Here is a 23,335-nt window from a genome sequence, read left to right on the forward strand (position 1 = left end):
ACCAGGTAAACATGCTAGCTAACCACGGCGCAAGCAAGTATGCACGTGGGGTTGTGGGGGGGGGGGGGGGGGGGGCGTGGTTTAGAGTCACGCACTATGCCTGTTTCTCATTGAAGGGAAATTGATAGTAAACAGGAAATGACAAAAGACGGGTATGTTGACAGGGTTCATAAAAGGAGGACATGGGCTACTTAACATATTTTCTATATATTGTAGGGGATAGATGTGTGTAGGAGTCATGATCAACATTGCTCCACTGTGCCACCAGTGGTCAAATACCTTTAAAGATCCCATGATCGGGCAATTGCTGCTTCCTTCAGTGGTGACCTCGTGCTGCACTAAGTCTGAGTCTAAGCAATGAAGTCAATGTTCTGTACACCTTTATAAACCTGCACCTATAGTCACTATAGCTAACAGCTCATAGGTTTACACTGTAACTCACACTGTCTACAGGAAATTTATCACAATAACTAATGATTCTATTTCATGAGACTGTTAACTACATAACCTCACAGCATTTAATAATTTCATACACACACAAACATTTAATAGTTAAGTATTGGTCTGTATTGCTCAGTCATGAAAGAATCAGGCCAATAAAACCATGGACATTTCATTGTTTACTTTCAACTTCATGTTCAAAAAGTTACATAGTATTTTAACAATTAAAATGTGCTAAAGCACAGCGTTCTAAACATCTAAAAGCCACTTCCGACAAATACAGAACATTTCAATGAGCATAAAAAAAGAAACCTGTATATGTATAATAAAAAGTGTAAAACACCTACACATTAAAAATCATTCAACATCACCATTAATGAAAATAAAATGAAACAGGAAATGTACAAAAGTCTGTGGGAACACCGGAGGAGGAGGTTTACTTCCATACAAGCAGAGTGTGTGTGTGAACGTGACCAAAGTTTGCTTTAATCGAACATGTTGTCGTCGTCGTCGTCCTCGTTGTCTGACTCGTGGAAGTACTTCACCTCCCTCTTGGAGCGGCCTGGCCGGTCACGGGACGAAGCGTTCATCACGCTCAGGTTGTTGCTGTCGTCGTCATCGTCGTCAGATGGAGGTTTCTGAGACTTCTGCAAACAGGGACAGCAAAATGCTTTATTACAGTTACCATTCAGATTGTTGCACTGAAACGACACTACGGAGGATGGAGCACAATTTAATGGTCCATAAACAGGAAGTTACTCACTCTGCTGGCAGGTTTTGCAGCCTTCTTCATTGGACTGTACTCATCCTCAGAGCCAGAGCCCTTCCTCTTCCTCCCCCGGCCTTTACCTGCACAAAGTTCACCAGGAAGAAAAAAAAGTGACTCACCATTACATGCATGATATTCATTTTCTCTCAAAAGTCTAGAGCGTGTGGTTTACCCTTAAGAGCTGGTGCTGGCTTCTTTGACCCAGTGTCAGAGTCAGAGTCCCAGATGGATTTATCTGGTTTCTTTGCTTTTGGTGCTGGTGGCTTCTTAGGTTTTGGAGCTGCATCGGACGGCTTCTTAGCTGCTGCGCATCACAAATACAAACATCATTAATCATTAAATACGTCTTACACATGACCTTGCAGTTTGATTTAAAGCACCTACATGGTGAATTATCTACCACTGTAAATCCTGAAGCTTTTTACCACCTCCTCTCCCCTCTGTCACTGCAACTGTGGTGCTGCATTAGAGCTCCCTCTGCTGGACATACTTATACATTACCTTTCTTTGCTGGCAATAATTTGTCAAAAGCGGAGCTGCTGGAGTAAGTGGAGAAGACAGGGCCGTTGTCGTCGTCACTGTCAGACTTGGACCCATCTACGACACAAACACAGACACAAACTTTTATCTCTGCTGCCACTTCGTGACAAACTCAGCAGCTAGAATAATCCCAACCTCTATACATGTTTCTAATTTGTTGTTGATTTATTACATAACTCTCGTATAATTATGTTTTCAGTACAAGTGAACTGTAATCAGATGCTGCTGCTTTCCTGAAACACTGACAGTGTAAAAACAGTTTCCTTAGCAACAAATGAAATCATTTTAAAAGTACATCTGATGCTATTCCATTTACTTGTGTCATATTCAGTCTCACTGTTTTTCATCCCTCTCCATTAACATTAACAGGTCTAATGTACATTTGCTTGAAATTTAAACACTGTTCTATTCAAAGATGTGCCACATGAAAATTAAATGAAGTTCCACCCACATCCAGTGGCCTCAGAATTTATTCACACTCCTCCACTTTTTTTTTGCACTTTACTTTGTAGTAGATTTAACTTTAAATAGATAAAAATGCAATTTTTGCCCATCACCACTCTCAACACAACCCATAATGACAAAGTGAACATTTCCACAAAACCAAAAACTGAAATGTCTCATTCACAAAAGTGTTCAGACCCCTTCATTCAGTACTCTGTACAAGTCCCTTTGGCAGGAATGACAGCTCTGAAGACCTTTTATCCATTTAAAATTACATCTACAACACAAAGTGCACAAAAAAGCACAGGGGATGAATGATGATGGAATATGACAGGCTTATTGGTTATTCCAGTAAGAAGTGGAATAACAAAAGGAAAATCACACCCCTTTTAAGTAACTCTGTAATCTAAAAAAAATCATTAATTCATAAATTAGAGTCAAAATAAAGCCACAAGAGGCAATAATTAGGGTCCACGCACAAAATTTGACATTTTTCTAGCAGAGGACCAGATGCAGAGGCCCTGAGAGACTGAGCTGAGGAACAAAAACATGTTTAAGATAATGGTGAAAAGGTCAGCTTGATCCTCACTTTGAGGACAATGTAAATTTCTGTGCCTGACCAGAGGGTGGAGGCTGTAACCCACCTAACGGTTGTGGTGTTGCTACATAAACACATTTAGCAGCAAAATATGAAGAACGACAGATTTTCACAGGGTCACATGAGGCAACTTGTGACTTATTACGACCTCAGCAGGCACCTGAAAACACATGCATGAATAGCTGGCAGGTAGGACTTTGGCCACACGGGGACTCAAAACCGTGACGTTTGTATCCCCAGACCGTGACTTACTGACTGCACCACCGGGGACACATGATCTCTACACACCTTCTCACAACCTAGTCAAAATGTTGGTGTTAAAATCCGAAAAAAAACAAAAAAAACAAAACAATGTAATTTTTGGTGTCTGTGGTCGTGAGAGGAATTTGCGTCTCATCCTCTGATTTCAGTGAGTTCTGCTCTCACGCTTTTTGCTGCACAAACCACAGCACTTTTGCATTTTTAGCAGAGAAAAATAAGACTGAGAGAAGAAAGAATAACGAGAACAAAAACAGTAGAGCTCCAGCAGCTTCGCTGCGTGGAACCTGATTAGTTTATTAATGCATCATGCACACATGCACACGTGTCTGTGTGCACTGGAGCTTGCACTCACCACTGTCGTTGCTTTTTTCAGAGAAGGCTGACTTGGACGAGAAGATGCTGGTTGTCTCCTTCATTGTAGCTACAGGTGCAGACCTTCAAAGAGGCAGAGACAACATGTCACACAAGGGCACTTTGCATTTAATAGACAGCAGTTTAACTGTAGAGAGGTGACAGGACATGAAGGGGACACAGGGGGGGCTTGACATTTAACATCTAACTTAAATCACTGATATCCGACACACTGTGTCCATTCCTACTGAGTTCAATTTGTTTTTTTCCCATGTTGAAATGAGCCTCTGATCTGTGTTTGTAGTCTTACATGGTCGTTTGTTTGAGTGAAGGGTACGAGTCTTCGTTGTCATCATCGTCATCGTCGTCATCATTATGGTCGTTGTAGCGGTCCTTGGTGTCCGACGGAGCGAAGTCGTCTTTGAACGACCTCACCAGAGACAAAGCCACATCGTCGTCTCCGTTCTCTTCCTCTGCCTCCGAGAAATCAAATGTGTATTTTGGCTTCGAAGCTGAAAGACAAGAGCAGGGCCTGTGTCAAACCACATTATTATTGCTGTGGATTCTGAAGCCTTGTACAATCATTATTCCTGTTTCAGCTGGGTTGCATCAGACCGCACTCTCAAACACTCGAAGCCGACAGAGGATAATCAGCCCGAGGTAACCCAGACTGAGCTGACAGAGTTATTTTTGGCCCCAGGCGGTTTGAAGTGAAGGAGCTCACTGTGGAATGAAATGAAATGCTACCAGTCACCTTAATCTGCTTCCTGGTGCCGACAGTGAGTCATATCAAAGAAATTAAACATGTTCACAGAGAAATATACGGTGAAAAATGCATAATGGATGCTGTAACAGTTACATATGCTAAAAACAAGAAAATCAGATTTGCAAGTAATGACTTTCACTTATTCAAATACTTTGAAGATCCTGTCCTTACTGATTTAGCACAGTGCATGTATTCAGTCTGTCGCCTTCATGCAACACTAACATATGAACAGAAAGAGATATTGGTCACTGTAATCATTTCTCCTCTGTAGGGCTGTGTAATACAAACTATATTTATTATCATCAAAATGAGAGTGATAGGAAAATGAATTGAATGAACCCTGGAGATATTCTCCATCTTTGCTATAGTAAATAAATCAGATGAGAAGACCAGAGCGAATATTGTCTCTCTGATGTGTTTTCACTGGTTTTTTGGACAGCGATGGAGCTCTGTGACACAGAGGAAGAAGATACATCGGGCTTTAGATACACACACACTACTTAAAAGTGATGACAGTGACTATTTAGATTAAATTAGGGCTGCAACTAACTAGTTTCATTACTGACCAATCTGAAAATGAATCTACAAATGATTAAGTTGTGTCTTCAGATGAACTGTTCTGTGCACAAAAGCCAAAGATATTCAGTTTACTTTCATTTATGAAAAAGAAAAGCATCAAATTCTCATATTTAAGAGGCTGAAATCAGAGGATATTTGACATTTTTGCAGTTTTATTAAAAAAAAAAAAAGAAAAAGATGATGAATGGTCTAACTGACAAGGATATATATGGCCCACCTAAGGGCCCGATCATACCTGATGCCCTCTGGGACTTGATCTCTCTGGGGATGAGCGGCTCACTGTTCTCCAAGTCACTGTCTGGGACGGACTCATCCTCAGACCAGGGGTTTCTCTTCTTCCCCCTCTTAGAAGGGGTGCCTTTGGGTCCTGGAGGTTTTCTCACTCTAGGAGCTCCTGCAACACAGTACACAAGAGCACCAGACCGTTCGTTAACGGTCAGTATTCTCACTCAGGACTGAGGACCTCCTTGTTCAATAATGGATTAGAGTTTTCTCTCTGCACTGCAAAGCATCAAAGAGCCCTGGGTACAAGCTATTTTCCAACCAGAGCAACACAATGCTGCACATAAGGAGAAGCAACACTGTGTCCTGTCTGAGAAGCTGTGGTATCTGTCTGCACTGATAAATCATTTATCTGCTCATACAAGTTCCATCCCACAACTTCTCACCACCTAACTTATTGACTGACAAACATCAGTCTGCCTCAGTATTAAAAATAAAGTTTCACCTCCAGAAGTTTGCAGCTGATAAATATTTTACATCTTCCCATTTTTTAATTTAAAACATCTGGATGGACACAGCAATTGTTAAATCAAGTAAAAAAGAAAAAGTAAAAGTAATAATTTTAACGTTAAATAAACTAGCTGAAGTTTTTAATTTGGAACAAAGTGCTGACCGGGTTCTTTCTTCTCTTTCTTGACCCGTGGAGCCTTTGGTTTGGCCACAGGGTTCTCTCCTGCTCCTCCCTCTCCACCCAAACCATCGTCATCAAACTCCAACTTCACCACTGGCTCTGCGTCAGACTGAGAGAAAAACACAACTGGTCACAAACCCTGGTATCTTGATGTCACTCTCTTCATTTAAGAGAAACATCAGCAGCTCTTACCTTCTTCTTTTTGCTCAGCTTCTTGGCAGCGTCAGATTTGATTGGCTGGGTTGGAGGCTCCACTCTGCGGCCGAACGGTGAGGGCAAGGTCTCCTCCAGGTTCATCTTCTTCACTTTAGGTTTGCCCACTTTACCCTTCACCAGTTTGATGGCCTTTCCTAAACTCTGCTCCTCTCGCTCCAGGGCCTCCACATTCTGACAAATAACACACATTCACTTATATTACCTTAAGCTTGCAAAACGCAGGGATTCTCAAATAAAAGTCGGTATAGGAACAACGACTATATGGCCGGTACGAACAAATAAAAATGCTAAGTAAAAAAAAGCCTTTAGAGGTGGAATTACCACTTAAAAAGCTCCACTGAGTTTTACTTATTTATTTCAATAACTTATACTTTTTTTCCTGAGCACTGCTGGCTCCATCAGTGACACTTCCTCAAGATATTTCAAGGTAAAAGTCTTCTAATAGCAGGAGGGATTATTTCCTCTGAACCACTGGAAGGCTTTTAATGTCAGTGATGCATTCATTCACTGAAGGAACAGCTTTGGCAAGTTCACTTATTAGCTTCTGGTGTAGAGTTAAATAAGAAGCTTGATATCAGACTCCTGTCTGTCAGTTAAAAATGAAGCTACAGACCGAACTAACCCATCATGTTAGAACCAAGACTGGACTTGAACTAACACTAATCAAAACATGGCAACTAAGAAGGAAGTGTGAACAATAAAGAGAGTGAAAACAGTAAATTTGTTGTTGCACTGACTGAAGTCAATTATCAACTATCCACTTCCACAGCAGAGTTTCAGTGAAAGTGCTGCGTGCTAAAAATGGCTAAAACACCAAACTTACATTCAGCTCCTCGATGAAGACTGCCAGGTCCTCCTTCCACAGATCCTCAGGGGATTTTCTCTGGAGATCATTCAGTTCTCCTCTCTGCACATCAGCACACATTCATGTAGTTAATCAACACATATCTACTGTATGTTTTCATACACCAACTCTGAACTGTGGTCAGTGAACAATGATTATTACCTTCTGGTCTCTATGTTTGAGCAGCTCTTCCACCTTCTCTTTAGTCAGGCACCACAGAGGCATGTTGAGGATGTAGTTGAAGTTTGGCCCTGACGAGGAGCCAGAGTCCACCGAGCTGTCGCTCTCATTTCCGTCACGATAATCTTCTTCCTGGGCCTAACAGAGAAAAACAAGATATATCATTATACGACACAAACTAACTCATGCTGCTTTCTCCACCTTCTGCCGTGATTAATGTGATTCACAGCCCTGTGAATGATACACAGTGAAAATATGTGGAGTATCTCCCTCTTGTGTTGGTTAATAGTTATTGCAAAGACTACCTTAAAATCTTTTTCATTTAAGTTTATACTATTTACAGTACCTATCATAGCCATAATACATTTTCACTATATAAAGTCATGTTGTTACAGTGCTACCTGGTGTGTAGATGCATATCAAAGCTATTGGAGCAGTACCTTTTCCTGAGCTTTAGACCAGGCCACCACTGGATCAGACTCATAGCCTTTCTGGACCAGCATGCGGATCAGCTCACGCTTGGATTTGTTCTCTGTTAGGATACAAAGTGTGGGTTAGAACACAATCCCATATTAAACAGACACTTACAGTTCTATAAGGAGCTGGCATTTAAAAATCATTTTCTTACCAATTGAAATTTTTCCTTCAATCTTCTCCAGTACAAACCGAGCCTGGTTGGACAGTTTGGAGGCCTCGGCTCCCAGGCTGCCCAGTAACCAGTCCTTCCTCAGTTTATAGTAGTGCAGGCGGAGCTCGAAGAACTCCCTGAGGATGTCGTGGACTGAGTCGTACCTCTTCAGACAGCCCATGTGGTCAAACAGAACCTGAGAATAAAGCAGTTTAAACGTTTAGTTTCCTACAAATCATCCATATTTTAAACCAGGGGAAAAAAACATGGGATTTATGTTTCACTTTAGGTTGAACGGTTTACCATGGAGTTACAGGTGAGGCTGGACTGCAGCTTGAAGACTTTGTGGAGACCAGCTGCCTCAGCCTGGGCCAGTTTCTCCTCAGACATGCGGACCACAAACTTGACTGTGGTATCTGTGTGGTATTCCTTGTAATCGTTGATGAGAGCCGGTGTTTTGTCGCTGCCCTGCAGCATGGGCTCCAGCACAGACTCCTTATAGGCCTGCACACAACAGGAAAGAAACACTGACTCACAGTATGACGAATACAACACCACAAAGATTCAAATATCGCAGTAAATGCACACAACCACACACCTATTTTTTTTTTTTTACTATCATAAAGTGTTTCATTTCCTCTTGTGGGACCAGTTCAGTTAACATTTATTTGAAAAAAAAAAAAAAACCTGCAATATAAAACTTTACAAGAGGGAAAAAAGAAAAAGATGAGCTGAAGCGTACCTGTGTCCATGTCCGGACAGGAAGCTCTGTGATCTCAATGGTGTTTTTGTCTATGACCGACACCTCTCCACTGACCAAGTACTGGTTCTGACCCAGCTCATGGATCACCCCTTTGAAGTTTTTGTAGCTGGGAAGCTGAATGAGGACAAACATTACACAGGGATAAAAAGTGAGACACGGTTTTCATCTTTCCACATTAACAAATACCTCAAATGTAATTTAATTTTAGGAACAAGGAAAATTGTATTCAGACTCATGATTCTCTCCAGCTTTGAAAGAGTGTAGGACTAAACAGTTCTGATTCAGTGCATTAGCTGCTCGGCCCAGTGATCTGAAGCTTAAGGTCATTTTATTATACGTCTAATGTAAAGTTTTTCATAACCTGTGTCTTCCTCTGCTCTCCACTTCCTCCTTATTCTCAGCTCAATGCCTGCCTGCAATACTCTGGGCTTGTTAAAGTCCCTGTACGTGAGCACTGTTCTAATTCAGGCCACCATGGACTCTTCTCTCAGGCTGACTGTCTCAGGCCGTAGAGGGTGATGTTGTGGAGACTCTGGGGTTCACTCAGCCATCGGTGGAGGTAATGGTTGACCTTCCTCTTAAAGCCCTCTACTGTAGTCGATGGGACTTCTTAGCTCAACAAAGGCCGGAAATGAGGATGCGTGGAAGGACTCCTGGATCGAGGTTTTAAACTTAATGGAGCATGCAAACGCTTTCCCCAGGCTCTTCAGCAGCTTGTTTTTACTGAAGGGTCAGGGACTACACTGATGGAAAGACAGAACGTGCTGCTGACCTGTCCTCTCCTGATCATGGCAGATCTTTATTTTGCTGGCTTAAAGCTCATCCTGTTCTAAGTGACGAGCCTCTGTAGTCCCTGAGGAAGCCACCTGCCTCCCAGCACTGATGCTGTTGTTACTGAGAGATTGTCAATTAATTGTTAATTAATTGATACAATTTTGTAAGATAATAATGAAACTACCTCTGTTTTAAGGGTATGGCCAAATCTTTGACAACAGACAAATTTCTATTGTGTCACCACAAGTATCACCTACACCTTCACCTACCCAACACCAAACAAAAAAAAAAAAAAACACAAGCCCATCAAAAGTTACTGGCAGTGTAAACCACCAGTCAGACAGGAACAGAATAATAGTTTCTTGTTCATGCTTGAAGTCCTCAGACTGTTTACCATTGGCAGCGGATCCTGGTGGTTGAGCATGCGGTTGATGTTGTTGACGATCTCTCGCGGGTCATAGTTAGGGATCTTACACGCCCAGCCTGTGCCGATGCCCTCGGCACCGTTCACCAGCACCATAGGAATAATGGGAATGTACCACTCCGGCTCCACTTTCTGGTTGTCATCATAAAGGAACTTCAGCAGGTTGGAGTCCATCGCTGGGAACAGCAGCTTGGCAAGGGGACTGTGGGAAAGAGCACAACACGATTACAAGAACAGATTACCTCTGTACGTCACTGTATAACCTTATCATCGTTCATCGTTACTTTACCTGAGCATGGTAAAAATATAACGAGGGCTGGCAGCATCTTTGCCTCCATTGATGCGAGTACCAAACTGACCAAGAGGCTGCAGGATGCTCACGTTGTTGCTGCCCACGAAGTTCTGGGCCAAGTTCACGATGGTCATCATGAGAGCTTGCTACGTGGACAAATGAAAAGTGCGTGATCAGTAACAGTGAGTAGAGCGCAGAAGCACAGCAACACCTCTACAAGCTCGCTCACAAAAATAGGTAAAGTCACAAAACCTTAAGATGCAATCATTCTGACTGGCTGGTTCAAGTTTGAGGATGTAAAATGACTAATGCATACACACTACCACTTTAATGACTAATAATTATTTTAAAAAGTGAATTCACTTCAGGATTCATTAAATTACACTGGATGGAATAACGGACAGAAATCTGAAGCTAACTACACATTTTCCCCACACATTTTTTACAATGATGAAAAGTGTCACATGTCAGGACACTGAATTGACCGTACCTCTCCGTGATGGTAGGCCGACATCTCTGCCACTGAACCGGCCAGCTGTGCTACCTTCACTTCCCTCTTGTCATTCCTCTTCAAGCAGGTGAACAGCACCTTCCTCTGACCTGGCTTCAAGCCTGGACACGACACACAGATCCCATCAGAGGGAGACAACCTGTACACTACATAACCACTTCTGTGAAACCAGAACAGAAAGTGATGGGTCTCCTACCACTATGTTTTTACATGTTTACTGTTAATGATTCTTTCACCATGGTTTTAGGAAAAGGAAAAACCCCACAGAAAAACATCAAGTCATTCACGCAGATGGAGTGTGCATACAAACCATCAACCAAAGATGGGATGGATCTCTCATTGTCAGAGTTGGAGAACAAAATCAGCTCTTTGTTGATGAAGTCATTGTAGGAGAGGTGCCTGGCCTGGTTTCCATATAGGTATTGCTGAAAACCAGTAAAATGAAAATGAATGCATGTACTTCGATCTGTGGTATAATGTTTCATCAGTGTGGTTTAATATTACTTTCTGCGCAGGAATAAGCAAACTGAACGTTTTACACACTGTCAATAAATCTGCTGAGTGTTCTTATCACTTCAAACACATCTGAGGAAACCACACAAATAATGAAATACCAGCTAATCACTACGTTTGTGAAGCTCGCTCCAAAGAATTCCCACAGCGAGACCAGCACACAGAAAGCAAAACATCTTCATACACACACAACCTTCTTCCTCTCATCACTGCCTCACACTACTAAGAGCAAAGCCACAAACCTCTGGCAGGCCGTGCATCCTCCTCTGACGTCTGTCTTCCATGAAGTTCGTCAGCCACTCCTTCCTGTCATCTGTCTTCTTCTTACTGAAGGCCTGAAACACAACAGCCACAATACTCAAGTGTGGCCCACAGAGACAGAAGCCGTCGTTCCTGTCATCCTTTGTATGTGATTTCTAAGCCTCGCCAATCACTTGTTTTTCACTGGATTGGGTTGAAATTTGTACTGAAAATGCAAGAAGCCCTAAAGATAATTCATTTACACTTGTTGCTGGGAGAAGGTGAGTTGGCCAGTATACGGTAATATCCTTGAACAAGTGACATATATTCAAAGGCCAGAATAATAAGAACGTAAACCTTAAAAATAATGTCAGAGAAGAGTTGACTCAGTTCTACTAAATTTTAACCTTTGATGCTTGATTTAATGGTGGTCTTTGACTGTGCTTCTTGTTGGATAGTATATGTCAGAATTTCAATGCCCTACAGAATAGTATGGAACTGTAGCATTAAACTCACGAGGGTGATGGCAGCATCGTCGTCTACGCCGCTGTATCTGAATGTGATGCGATGCTTCTCCATGTCAGCAAAGTATTCCCTTGCCTCTTTACTTGTACTTGTACCCAAACCTGGAACATAAACATTTTTTTTTTAAATCAATTAATTTTTCAGACCACAATAGAAGGAAGATTGAATTTATAACAACTTTCATTTAGCAAGTTTATATTAATATATTTAGACTTGGGGAGCAAACCTTTGTAGTACTTTATATGCCAGGTTTTATAGTTCTCTGTCTGTTTTTTCCACTCATCAAACTCTGGAATGCTGTAGAAGGCCAGTTCCTGCTTGTTCTTGGTCGCCTGCAGATAACAAATCAGCACGGCTCAGGTCCAGATACACAGTACGTCTGTGTTTACATCCTGTCAACATTTCTATTTGATGCAAATAAACCTGTGATGCAAATAGTAACTTAAAAAGAGCAGTGCAGAGGCAAACATAGCCCCTATATCACCTACTGCAGCTGCACATTAGACAGCTGCAGACAGTTCTGTGTGTAACAAAACATGATGAACTGAATAACCTGTGTCAAATTAGTGAATTTCACCTGCATGCTTGTTACCAGGTCTACTGAAATAGTATGTGTGTGGCTCTCTCTCTTACTTTGACAATGGGCGTGATGAACTCCTCCAGGAATGTGTGTTTCAGTAGGGAGGGCCAGTTATGGTGAAAGAAGTTGATGAGCAGACCTTTGATATGGGAACCATCTTGATCCTGGGACAAGACAAAAGACAGGAAGTCAGGAAACTATACCACAGGCTGACTGGCTATCATGCATACTTATACCAAAAGCTGTGAGAGTGCGTCCATGAGGCAGATTACCTGATCAGTCATGATCATGATCCTGCCGTAGCGTAGGGTCCTCAGTGACTCTGGGTCATCGTAGCTCTTCTTGTATTGGAGGCCAACGATTTTGATGATGTTGTTGATCTCAGCATTTTCCATGATCTGTTGGCAAAAACGGTATCGTTATATGTTGATATAAAGGGCCAAACAATGGGCAGACTGGGACCAACTTCAGTTCACCTAAAAAGGCTTTCTATCTTCTTTGCTTTCTTTCCTGGGCTGTGTGATTTCAGGTAATGTTCTTTAAGAAAGAAAAAGTCTTCACGATGGAAATTCTGCTTTGTATTCTGCACTCTCAAACTTCCAATGAATATTTAACAATATTTTGATCTAGTGAACAGAGAGCTGTGGAAGATAAACAACTTTACCCTAGCTTTCATGACACCACCTGTAGCAGGGTGAAAAATATAATGATATAAGGGAAAATATGGCAAAACAAAGAGGGAATCTGGAACGACAAAGTACTGTAACTTTATAATGCATTCACTTCATTTGTCTAACTAGGACTGCCTCATATTTCTGAAGGCATTCTGCTCAGGTGGACTGTTGAATGCTTTAGGAAGGGATCCCTTAACGACCACTATAAGCACAAATACAGCAAGAAAAACTATTTCTGTGTTAAAATGGGCACCTGATCTGTTCAGACAGACTTGAAAAAATGAGAACCATTCCTTTAACATTTCTTCAGCTCCGCGTGTTGGGTCATTATGATCTTGAAAAATAGAAACAAGAGGAAACTGTGTCCTCACGTACCTTGGCCATGACAGGGGAAGTTTAGATATTCTGGCTTATAGCTACCAGAGTGTGTGACAGATGTTAGAGAAATTTCCCGTACATCCAGTCTATCTCATACCTGCTTGTGTGTTGCTTCTCGCACGTTCAGGATCTTTCCTCTCAGAGGGAACACTCCATAGCGATCGCGTCCGATGACTCCCAGTCCAGAGACAGCCAGAGACTTGGCCGAGTCTCCCTCAGTGAGGATGAGTGTGCATTCAGCTGAGTGTTTGCCACCTAGGACACAGATATGGAAAAGACTAATCATTTATAAGCAGTTAGCACTGTCTAGTCTTCATGTCAACTCAAAGCAGTAATTGCTCTGAGTCAATGTAACAGCTATCTGAATGGTTGTTTTCCAAAATTAAAATAAGATAGTAAAATTATAGTAAATTCTGAAGGGTGGTGTTCAAATAATGGTCTTAAATGGAGGTTCTGTTTCACAGCGGACAAAGCACAGGTGTTACTCATAACTAATGTTCTGTTCAGCTGTTCCAGGAAGCCATAACTATGTCAGAGAGCGAGAATGAACAATACAAGGACTCTGACACTGAAACAGCTCAATGGAATTCAATTTATTTACACCTGTGCTTCTCCTACTGTCACATGTCAAAATGTCTCCTGTGAAAAAGACAGACAGGCGGTCACTTATAAAGGTGGATTTATGTGCGAATATGCAAATAACACACCCGTGAAGCCTTGTGGTGAGCAACACTTCATATTCCCATTTAAGTGTTCTGTTAAGTTTCACTACAGCACATCAGCATTTATGATTCAGGTTAAGAGGCAGTAACCACAGCGATGCCATAGGTGGTGGACATTCCCGGTTCTCCACATGAATAAATAATCTGTACACTGTTTACACACCAGCATCGTTGGCGTCGTCAAGCTTGGGGATGCCTTTGATCTTGCTGTGCTTCACAGACGAGCACTTTTTATTCAGCTGTGTCTGAGCTTTGAACTTCACCCAGTTGAGTATACTCTCCACGATCCCGCAGTTGGTTGCCTGTGGGTGACAAAGAGACAAAATCCTTTGATGACAAACGCCCAACTTTTTTTTTCTTTCTTTTTTTTTTACATGAGAGACCAAAAACAGTGCGAGGAGTTGAAAGCAAGTGAGAAGTGTCCTTACAGCCCTGATGAACTTTTCTGACAGAAGGCACTTGGACCCAAAGCTTTTAGTCTGGAGCGTCATGTTCTCCTTGGTCTGGGAGTCAAAGGTGGGATTCTCAATCAGCGCGTTCACAAACACCCAGATGTGGTTCTTCACCTGAAGCACGAATGAGAACAACAAGGTCAATCAGCTTTCAGCACACATCAGCAGTGAAATCATCACATTCACTTTGACTTAGAAATGTAAAAAGAAATCCGTTAGGCCACCTGAAAGGGTTTGACTGACACTCCTGCCTTGTTCTTCTTCTTCACCACCTCAATAAGTTTAGCCACAATCTGGTCCACCACATAGTCAATGTGTCTGCCACCCTGAAACATAAATATGCCCATGTTAAAAACACATTTTTACTCTCTGCTTCTATGTTTACTTATTCCACTTCTACTACATTTTACACGTGGAGTGTCACTGCTGGCTTCAAGATACCTTCGTAGTGGCAATGCTGTTCACAAAGCTGACTTGCTGAAATCCTTTCTCGCTCATGGTGAGGCAAACCTCCCAGCGATCATTCACAGTTTCATTCACCACCTTCAGGGCCACGCCCGTCTCGTCCAGTTTGTCCTTCACATACAGATCCACATAGCTGCGGAAACCGGTAATCTTTCGGGGCAGAACAGGTACAGGTTAGGTTAGCTAATTCAACTGCATACAACCATCTAAAAAGAATAAAAGAAGACAACTGCTATGAGGCCTCTTATCAGTTATGGCTGCATCAATGTTGAAGATGAAAAAAATCATAATAACGACCAATCTACACTCACTAATCCATAACGATAAAGTGAAAACATGTTTTTAGTGTTTTTTGCTAATTTACTAAAAATCAAAAACTGAAATCCCTTATTTACAAAAGTATTCAGACTCTTAATTCAGGACTTGGTAGAAACCCCTTTGACAGCATTTACAGTTTTGAGTCTTCTTGGGAAAGTTTCCACAAGCTTTGAGGACCTGGATCTGGACAGTTTATCACCTTCTTCCTGGCAGATTTTCTTAAGCTTTAGATGGGAAGAGTCAGTGAACAGCCATCTTCAGGTCCCTCCACAGATGTTCTGTGGGGTTTAAGTCTGGGGCTTTGGCTGAGCCACTCAAGGACAGTCAGACATGTCCCTAAGTTACTCCAATGTGGTCTTTGCTGTCTGCTACAGGTCACTGTCACCCCAGTCTCCAGGACGAGTCCTACTTTTTCCAAATTTCTTCCAATTATTGAGGCCACTGTTCTCCTGGGAGCACTGAAAGCTTTAGAAATGCTTTTATACCTTTGCCCTGATCAAGCTGCCTCAACACAATTTATCATGGAGGTCTACAAAGAATTCCTTAGATCTCACGACCTGGTTTTCGTCCTGATTTGAAATGAATTGTGGGACCTCATACACACATATTTGTGTGCCTTTCTGAACTATGCCCACTGAATTTAATTTGCCACAGGTGGAGTTCAATCAAGTTGTTGACATGTCTCAAGGATAATTAAAGCAAAGAGGAAGCACGTGAGCACAGTCTGGAATGAAACAGCGTAGGCTCTGCGCAAAAATGGCAGTTTTATCCATTTAAAATTAAATGTACAAGCCAATAAAATGTGCAGAACGTGAAGGACTCTGAATACTTTCTGAAGCTGCTGTGCTCTGTTGTCATGAACGCCCAGACTAAAACAAAACGGTTCGAGTCTTTTATCTTTTGTACTATTCTGATGAAACATGATCTATACAGTCATAAGTCGTAAGCTGGTCAATTTAACTGAAATGTGTTAAAGTCTTTGTAAAAAGCTATTTTCATATGTGCCAGAAAAGCCAAAACAACAGTATGTTTGCACATCACAATACAACTTGGTAAAAATCAGGAGTTGTGAATTACAGAAATCCTCATTTCTTCACCATATTCATGGCTGACATGTCTGTCAACAGTTGGACAGTAACAGAGCAGAAAAAGTGTGTAGTTAGACTCAGGCTTACCGGTAACTTTTTCCCATTCAGAGTCACTTTAACTCCCCTGCAGGAGCCTGCTACATCATATGCTCTGCGGGTAAGGAGTGCTACAATATCCTTGTCCAGTTTCTCCATCTTGAACTTGGCCAGGTCTGGCTGGAATGTCACACAGGTGAAATCCTCCCCATCAAATAACTTGATCTTGGGCTCAGAAGTCTTGGTCATGTTGTTCTGCCACGTCTGAGGAAAGCGAAACACACCGTGTCATACACAAACACATGCCACTGCCTGAAAAGTCTTCATACCAACTTCTGTGGAGTGAACGAATGATGTGTTAAATGCATGATCCTCCTGAACCCTTACTGATCCAGTGCATTCTGTCCCAACAGCTGTGATATAAAACACCCTGTGACTTAACAGCTCCGCTCATGAAACCCTCAATGGTGCAGCTAAAGATGGTGATAACATACACAGCCTTACCTCAGATATGACCAGGTGTCGCAACCCTATAAAACAGCAATTACTTCATTCAAAGATCAAGCAGCACTCGTGAAAAATTTATATTAAATGTGCTACAATAAGATCCAATCAGGCACAAGTGCCTGTAAACAAACAGGACCATCGTCTTGGGATGACTCTGAACACATAAGCAGCTTCTACAGACTGTAAACACACATAGGAGCTACTTGGACAGACATTACAGAAAATTAGAAACGTTCTGTCATCATTCTCGTAGAATCTTAAACCAGGTTATAATTAGGTGTTTACTATATATAAGCACACATTGCACAGCAGAATTTTTTTATGATGGTAATGAAACAGCAACTGTTGTTATCCCTGGATACCTTATTACTGCCCAACCCTGAGCCCACACACCTTTTCCTGCAAAAGCAACGCAAACACTTTCAGAGTTTTCTCACAGAGACAGATCTGAAGAAGTCAGAGAATGACCACAAAACAAATATGGATTATTACACACAACTAGTTTATCTTTCAGTATTGTGGATAAATCTTTGACCCAAGAAGCAAACGTCTTCTGTGTGACAAGCAACAGAAGTTCTAGCCTTTATTTAAATCAATACTGAATATAAAAAATTGACCCTGGTGTCGTTTATTTGGTCGTATCATTCTGATGGTCCTCTGTAGAAGTCAAAGTCAGTCTCACCTGTTTGAAGCTGTGTCTGTATTCCTTGCAAGCTGTTTCCACTGTGAACTTGGTACTGAAGATGTTGCAGAGTTTAGCACCATACCCATTTCTTCCACCTGGGGCCAAAGAAACAGTTACCATGGCAGAGGTTAACATTCACCTTTCCTAAACTGACCTCAGCCAGCACTAATAAAGACGTTAACATGGCTCCTCTCACCTGTGACTTTTTTCTCATCATCATCATAGTTGCTGGAGGTGAGCAGGTGGCCAAAAATGAGCGCTGGGACGTACATCTTCTCGTCCTTATGCTCCACCACAGGGATTCCTTTACCGTTGTTCCATATGGAGATGGTGTTGGACTCACTGGTGGAGGCAGGGTAGAGGGACATTAATGAGCTACAGACACTGTATGAATGGAACCTGGACACACTGGCCTGAAATATTCACATGTAAGGCCAAATACTGAACCTCAATACTTTCATTACTTTGATAGTAAATGGACCCAGAATTTGCAGTTAAGTCACTTTATATATGTAATTTTATTAATAAATATATGTCTGTAAAAATGCTCTTCAAAAAAAAAAAGACCACCTCTGTTATGCTGCTGGGTTTGCGGTTACTCTAAAGATACTTGAGTTCTTAATAAGCTCAACCACAAACAAGCTGAGCGAGCTGTGGAGAGTAGCATTAACGGCTCTATAAAACCACATTAGCAGCACAGACCTGAGTGCCATAGGGCTAATGGTATCATTTATACAGCAGGGGACATTAGAGAGAGCAGCAGCTCGGCTCAGGAACACGCTGCTGTTTAAGCAGTCAGATGTGGAAGCAGCTGGCAGGCTGGAGGTGAACCGCACATAAAACAAGAGCTCAGTGCACTTCAGCACAGGCTCATCATTCTGTATACTGCCTAGGTCCATGAGTCAAACCTCCACCATCTACAGCATGTATTCACCAAGCCCCTGGTTATATCTACAGCATGCAGACAACACACAGCTGAACGAAGGCAGTTTCCATTCAGAAGGGAAACCTCAGCATCAGAACTCACTGATAAAGAAAACAAAAGCAGAGTCTCTGAGAAAAGAACAAACATTTTCCTTCAAAAAGGGACAACAAAGAAATGATTAACTTTTAGTCACAGTCCAGCATGTGGAAGTGATGAAACTGTATTTTGAGAAAAGTGCATCCACTCTTTTTGATAATTATATTATGAAGCATTGCACTCACGGATCGATGGTGATCTTAATGGCAGTCATGTTCTTGTCCCTTTGTTTGTTGTCTGCTGCATTGACTGGCAAAGGAAAAAAAACAGCAAAATAAATGGTTATGCATACATAAGTCTCCAAACTGATCATAAACACTATGTTACCAAACTGTGGACTAATAAGGATGATAATGTGGTCTAGTTTGTCCCGCCTTAACAGGTGCAACAAAACTAGGGGGAAGGTGAGATGTGAGATGTCAATCTAATGCAGTTTGTGCACGACCACACAGTCCTGAGAAAAGGTCTAATCCAGTAACATATAACCCGTGTGGGTGGACTCCAACCTAAAACTTCAACCAACAAAAAAAAAGAGACATATCAAGCAAAAACAATTAGCAGCCAATTAACTGCTACTCTCATTTTCATGTCATAGTAAACTGAGTCTCTTTTTAAATAAGACTTAAAACAGATGATCACCATCTGGATAAAATTGAGTACAATATAAACATTAATCCAACTGAACAAGAGTGGTGTACACCTCTTTGTTCAGTTTAGAAACCAAAAAAAAGAGAGAGAGAGAGACAGAGAGAGAGAGAAATGATCATATCACAAAGGCTTAAGGACACTATCGCTTTTATTTTTATTGAGAGTAATTTGGCCTTAAAAGTAACCGCTCTGGCTCCGTGCCTCTCATTTAATTACATGGACACAGTGATAAAATTCAGATAACGGGACAGTGTCATTGATCAAACACCTTGACAAACACGCAGGCTGAGAGGGTCAAGTGTGCAGATATGAGGGCAAACATCAACAACAGTCCCACGTGGTCGAGCAGCGTATTTTAAAAACTGATTACACTGCTGCACCTTACTAGCAGAAGCATCAAGCACGGCATTACTCCTACATTCAGCTGAGTCATTAAAACTCATTTGTAACAGACAGACTGTACAACTGCTTTATTAACCTTTATTTATCCAGAGGAAGCTGACTGAGCATGTTTGCACATTACCAGGGAAAATAAATAAGGCTGCACTCTGAACGTGAGCTGCCACAAACACTGAAATGAATTTTCAGTCAGCTTTTTCATAGATATCTCCATTCAGACTGCACACACAGACAAGCTCACAGAGGAAAACTAATCTCTGCATACAGTCCGAGATCACTGCTGCTGGGCTGAGCCAACAGCAGACGGTGATTCAGTAATGATGCTGACATTTTTATAGACTTCAATATTCCAGTCACAGAAGGACAATCTCAAATGACAAATGAACCTTCATATTAACTGTGCAGATCAGTGTCAAAGGAAGACGAGCGGTGTGCGTTCCCTTACCGAGAATTTCATCAAAGATTTTGTACAGTCCAGGAACGTAGGTGATTTCCCTCTGGTTCATGCCTGTTTCTTCATCAAAAACCCACATTTGCTAAAAGTGAAAAAAAAACAAACAAACAAACATTAAGAGTAGCAAAGCACTGAAAAAATACTTTCTGTTGTCAATATAAGACTGAAAGAGTAAGTGTGAGCAAATGATCAGACTTATTAGGCCAGTCATGTTATTTTCATTTAGTGCATTTGAAAATTAACTGAAGGCTGACATGGGATTTTGAATGGTAACAGGGCTGCAAGTAACAAGTACTTAATTGTTGATTAAGCTATTGATTATTCTTACAATTAATAATAATAAAATAATTTTCTTCATAAAATTAAGAAAGTATGTTTTGAGAAGCAGGGAAAAAGCAAATGTTGGATAATAGCAATTTGCCTTTCGAAATAGCTTCAAAGATTAATCAATTATCAACAATTCTTTGATTAGCTGATTGGCAGAAATTTAGTCAGTAACTGTTTTGATGATTAACTTGTTGTTTAAGTGATTTTTAAGCAAAAAGTAGCCTTTTCTCTGTTTTACCTAAGTGTAAACTGAACATCTTTGGATTCTGAACTGTTGGCTGGACAAAAACAAGACACCTGAAGATGTCACCTTGGACTAAGGAAAAACATTTAACAGAATCAAGAAAATAATTGTCAGATTAGACAATAATGAAACAGTTAGTTGCTGGCCAAAAAACTGCCAATGATTATTTTCTGTCAACTCAGCAGATCAATTAACTGACAAATTGTTTAAGCTGTTTTTTTTTTACATCTGCGCATGTAAGGACTGTTACAGAAAAGTTGAGCTGCTCACGCTATATTCAACATGTGAAATAAGCCAATGCTGGAAGTGCCATGAAGCAGAGAAGTTGTTTACTGCAACATGCCGCTACGCTGTCTTATCTCATTATCTCCTCCTCAGCATGGAGGAAGCAGTTCTCTTACATCATTGTCAGACCAATTTCCAAACGTTTTCAAAATTTTTTGCTTCCTTATTATCCCATGTGATAACCGTACATCTCCTTGGCTACTGAGATCTGTGTGATCCTATGACTGATTGTATGCAAAAACATCATACATCTGAATGTGAGGATATTTTTCCTGTCTTGTGTCATGTTTTAGTCAAAGCCATGCCACATGTTTGAAGTACAGATAACAGCTAATCCCAGAGCGCTACAACACTGGTACCAGCTACCAGATTTCTGGTATCGTGACATTACTAGTCACACTGCCTGACTTTAAAATATCTAGTTGTGCAAGACTGCCTCAGATGCAGACCTACAGCAGTAACAATCAACTACTACATGTCAAACTGAATTACAAATATTTGATTTGGGCCCTCTTATAAGATAAAGCCAATGTGTAAAACTGGCGATGTTTATGAATTACAGTGTATGTCAGAAAGGGGCTCATCAATCTAGTCTACTCCTCAAGATCAACAATGGAAGGCAGTGTGCTCAGGGTTCACCTGGGTGATGGGCTCCACAGTGCCGATGTACGTGTCTGGACGGAGAAGAATGTGCTCTAGCTGGGTCTTCTTCTGATACACTCGCTCCACAGACAACTTGGAGCCTGCCTTGTCTTTCTTGGCCCCTTCCATCTTGCCAGTATCACCCCTGCCGTTCGCAGCCTCCTGTTTGACAGAATTGTTTTTGTTATTGGTGCATGCATAACATTGATGTTTAAGGCCTGGACCCTGCAAGACATGCAAGACTGATAATCTGCTGACATCAGATTATCAGTGCTAACCACCATAGGGAGAGCGGCCTAGCCCTCTCTGTGGCTTTGTGACTTTGGTGACAGTGAGTCCAACAGAACCAAAACACTGGCCATCACACTCTCAATGAAAGGACTCTGACTCTGGGGATGCCTTTGTGTGAAAGGGGGGCTGGATCTGGGGGACTACACTGCTTACTACCCTTGTATGAAGTGTCTGCCCCCTTGAAAATTCCCTCTTCTTGGCAGCAGAGCACATCTCCCATAGTATGACCGTGAATAGCAAACAAAGTACTACCGCGTTTAGAGACTTGAACAAGTTCAGCAAGTTCAGTTAAACGTTTATAGGTTTAGTGGCTTCAAAGTGATTTGCAAATTTAGCCAGCGGGTTTAAACACAATGAGTTTAGTGTTCGTGGCGGTCAACGCGTTTTTTGTTTTTTTTTTAAACACTATGAATTAAAAAAAAAAGTTAAATGAAATGGGGAGACTTGCTCCATTAATTGTACTTCTAATGTATTAAACAGAGTACCTTATGATATTAGCTTGCTTCTGACTATGAATGATTAATCACTAACGAACAAGGCAACTTAGGATTAAATCTTCTTTGTTCAGTTCAACTTTATTTATGGGCCGTGGAGCTGCGGTAAGGTTACGGTTGCCGTTATGTCTAAGTCTGTTTCATCATAACACAAAATGCTATGGGAGACTGTTTTTATCAGTTGTTTTCTTCATAAAAACTCCACAGGGGTCCTGCATCAAGGCAACGGCCTGCATAGCCCGGTCAGAATTTAAATGGAGTCCGCAGCTGGCTGGTCTTTACAGAGCCTATCAGTGGACAGGACCATAGACGCTTGGTAGGAGATTTAAATGCTAGCTAAAGCTTATAGCGACGCGGTGCGCTATGCTAAGGTGAACATAACACTTGCAGTTATTGTAAAAGCACTATTTGTATTGTAAAAGTATAAGTTAGTTAGCAAGTTGAATATCAAACTAACTTACCAACCAAGCCAGACCCCCGCTTCCTGCTGCGCCGTTGGACATCTTCCTTTGTGATCCTAATTTTTAGTGATGTAGCTCGCAAAATGTATTCAGTTCCAATGAAATCGAAAGTCCGTCAGCATAACAAACGTCTCAGTAGCTGAAAGGTACACAGATCTGTTGATCTCCCATGTTCCTTCTTCGTTCGCTTTAAAGATAATCCTTTGAATGTATCAAAACAAGCGGACGAGGGGAGTGTATCGCGGCTATTGTTAAAATCGACAAGCGCTGGCACAGTAGGCCTAAACTTCCAACAAAGATGCTAACCGGGCTACTTGCTGCAAAATAAATACTGTACAAAACGCACGCATTAATGGGTTTACAATTTCACGTGAAAACTCAACAGAATAAAATGTAAGTTTAACTGAAACGCTCTGAAAAGAACCGACTTAAATACTTTTCATTTAGAAATAAAACGACTACTCGCTAGCAACAACATCCGCTGTCCGGCTCCGCCATCTGCAAGACAGACGGCGAATCGTCTCGAGGATAAACCGACCAATCAGACGGCTGGTTTTCAAAGACACCGGCATTTCGACCAATAGGAAAAGTG

The 23,335-nt window shown here is 41.5% G+C and overlaps 1 protein-coding gene across 2 annotated transcripts; it reads right to left on the bottom strand.

The window, feature by feature from the left end:
* Positions 1-607: 607 nt before the first annotated feature.
* Positions 608-23,243, bottom strand: top2b (DNA topoisomerase II beta). Of its 2 annotated transcripts, none has more exons than XM_041053671.1 (36): positions 22,744-23,243; positions 21,495-21,659; positions 19,991-20,081; positions 18,684-18,747; positions 17,674-17,819; positions 17,475-17,572; positions 16,337-16,549; positions 14,820-14,993; positions 14,603-14,704; positions 14,355-14,492; positions 14,090-14,228; positions 13,302-13,459; positions 12,425-12,550; positions 12,206-12,316; positions 11,799-11,904; positions 11,564-11,673; positions 11,050-11,142; positions 10,605-10,719; positions 10,274-10,395; positions 9,781-9,929; positions 9,462-9,693; positions 8,273-8,407; positions 7,834-8,034; positions 7,531-7,726; positions 7,343-7,434; positions 6,885-7,040; positions 6,702-6,785; positions 5,855-6,049; positions 5,645-5,771; positions 4,985-5,143; positions 3,715-3,916; positions 3,406-3,488; positions 1,712-1,807; positions 1,383-1,511; positions 1,205-1,290; positions 608-1,088 (listed from the first exon to the last, which is right to left on the bottom strand). In XM_041053671.1, the coding sequence occupies exons 1-36, from the start codon at positions 22,783-22,785 to the stop codon at positions 927-929; spliced, it is 4,797 nt and encodes a 1,598-aa protein (XP_040909605.1). In that variant the 5' UTR covers positions 22,786-23,243; the 3' UTR covers positions 608-926. The 2 variants fall into 2 exon arrangements, with proteins under 2 accessions (XP_040909605.1, XP_040909604.1); XM_041053670.1 differs by having other exon boundaries at positions 1,383-1,514.
* Between the last annotated feature and the right edge of the window lie 92 nt (positions 23,244-23,335).

Source organism: Toxotes jaculatrix, chromosome 13 (genome assembly GCF_017976425.1).
Source record: "Toxotes jaculatrix isolate fToxJac2 chromosome 13, fToxJac2.pri, whole genome shotgun sequence".
Lineage (NCBI taxonomy): Eukaryota > Metazoa > Chordata > Actinopteri > Toxotidae > Toxotes > Toxotes jaculatrix.

What these genes read in the sequence shown, in the direction of transcription:
- top2b (XM_041053670.1), bottom strand. Translation starts at nt 22,785, where the DNA reads ATGTCCAACGGCGCAGCAGGAAGCGGGGGTCTGGCTTGGTTG. An exon ending in TATATTTTTACCATGCTCAG is followed by an intron (nt 9,694 to 9,780) that starts GTAAAGTAACGA and finishes TCTTTCCCACAG; the next exon opens with TCCCCTTGCCAAGCTGCTGT. An exon ending in CTGTCCGGACATGGACACAG is followed by an intron (nt 8,035 to 8,272) that starts GTACGCTTCAGC and finishes TGTTGTGTGCAG; the next exon opens with GCCTATAAGGAGTCTGTGCT.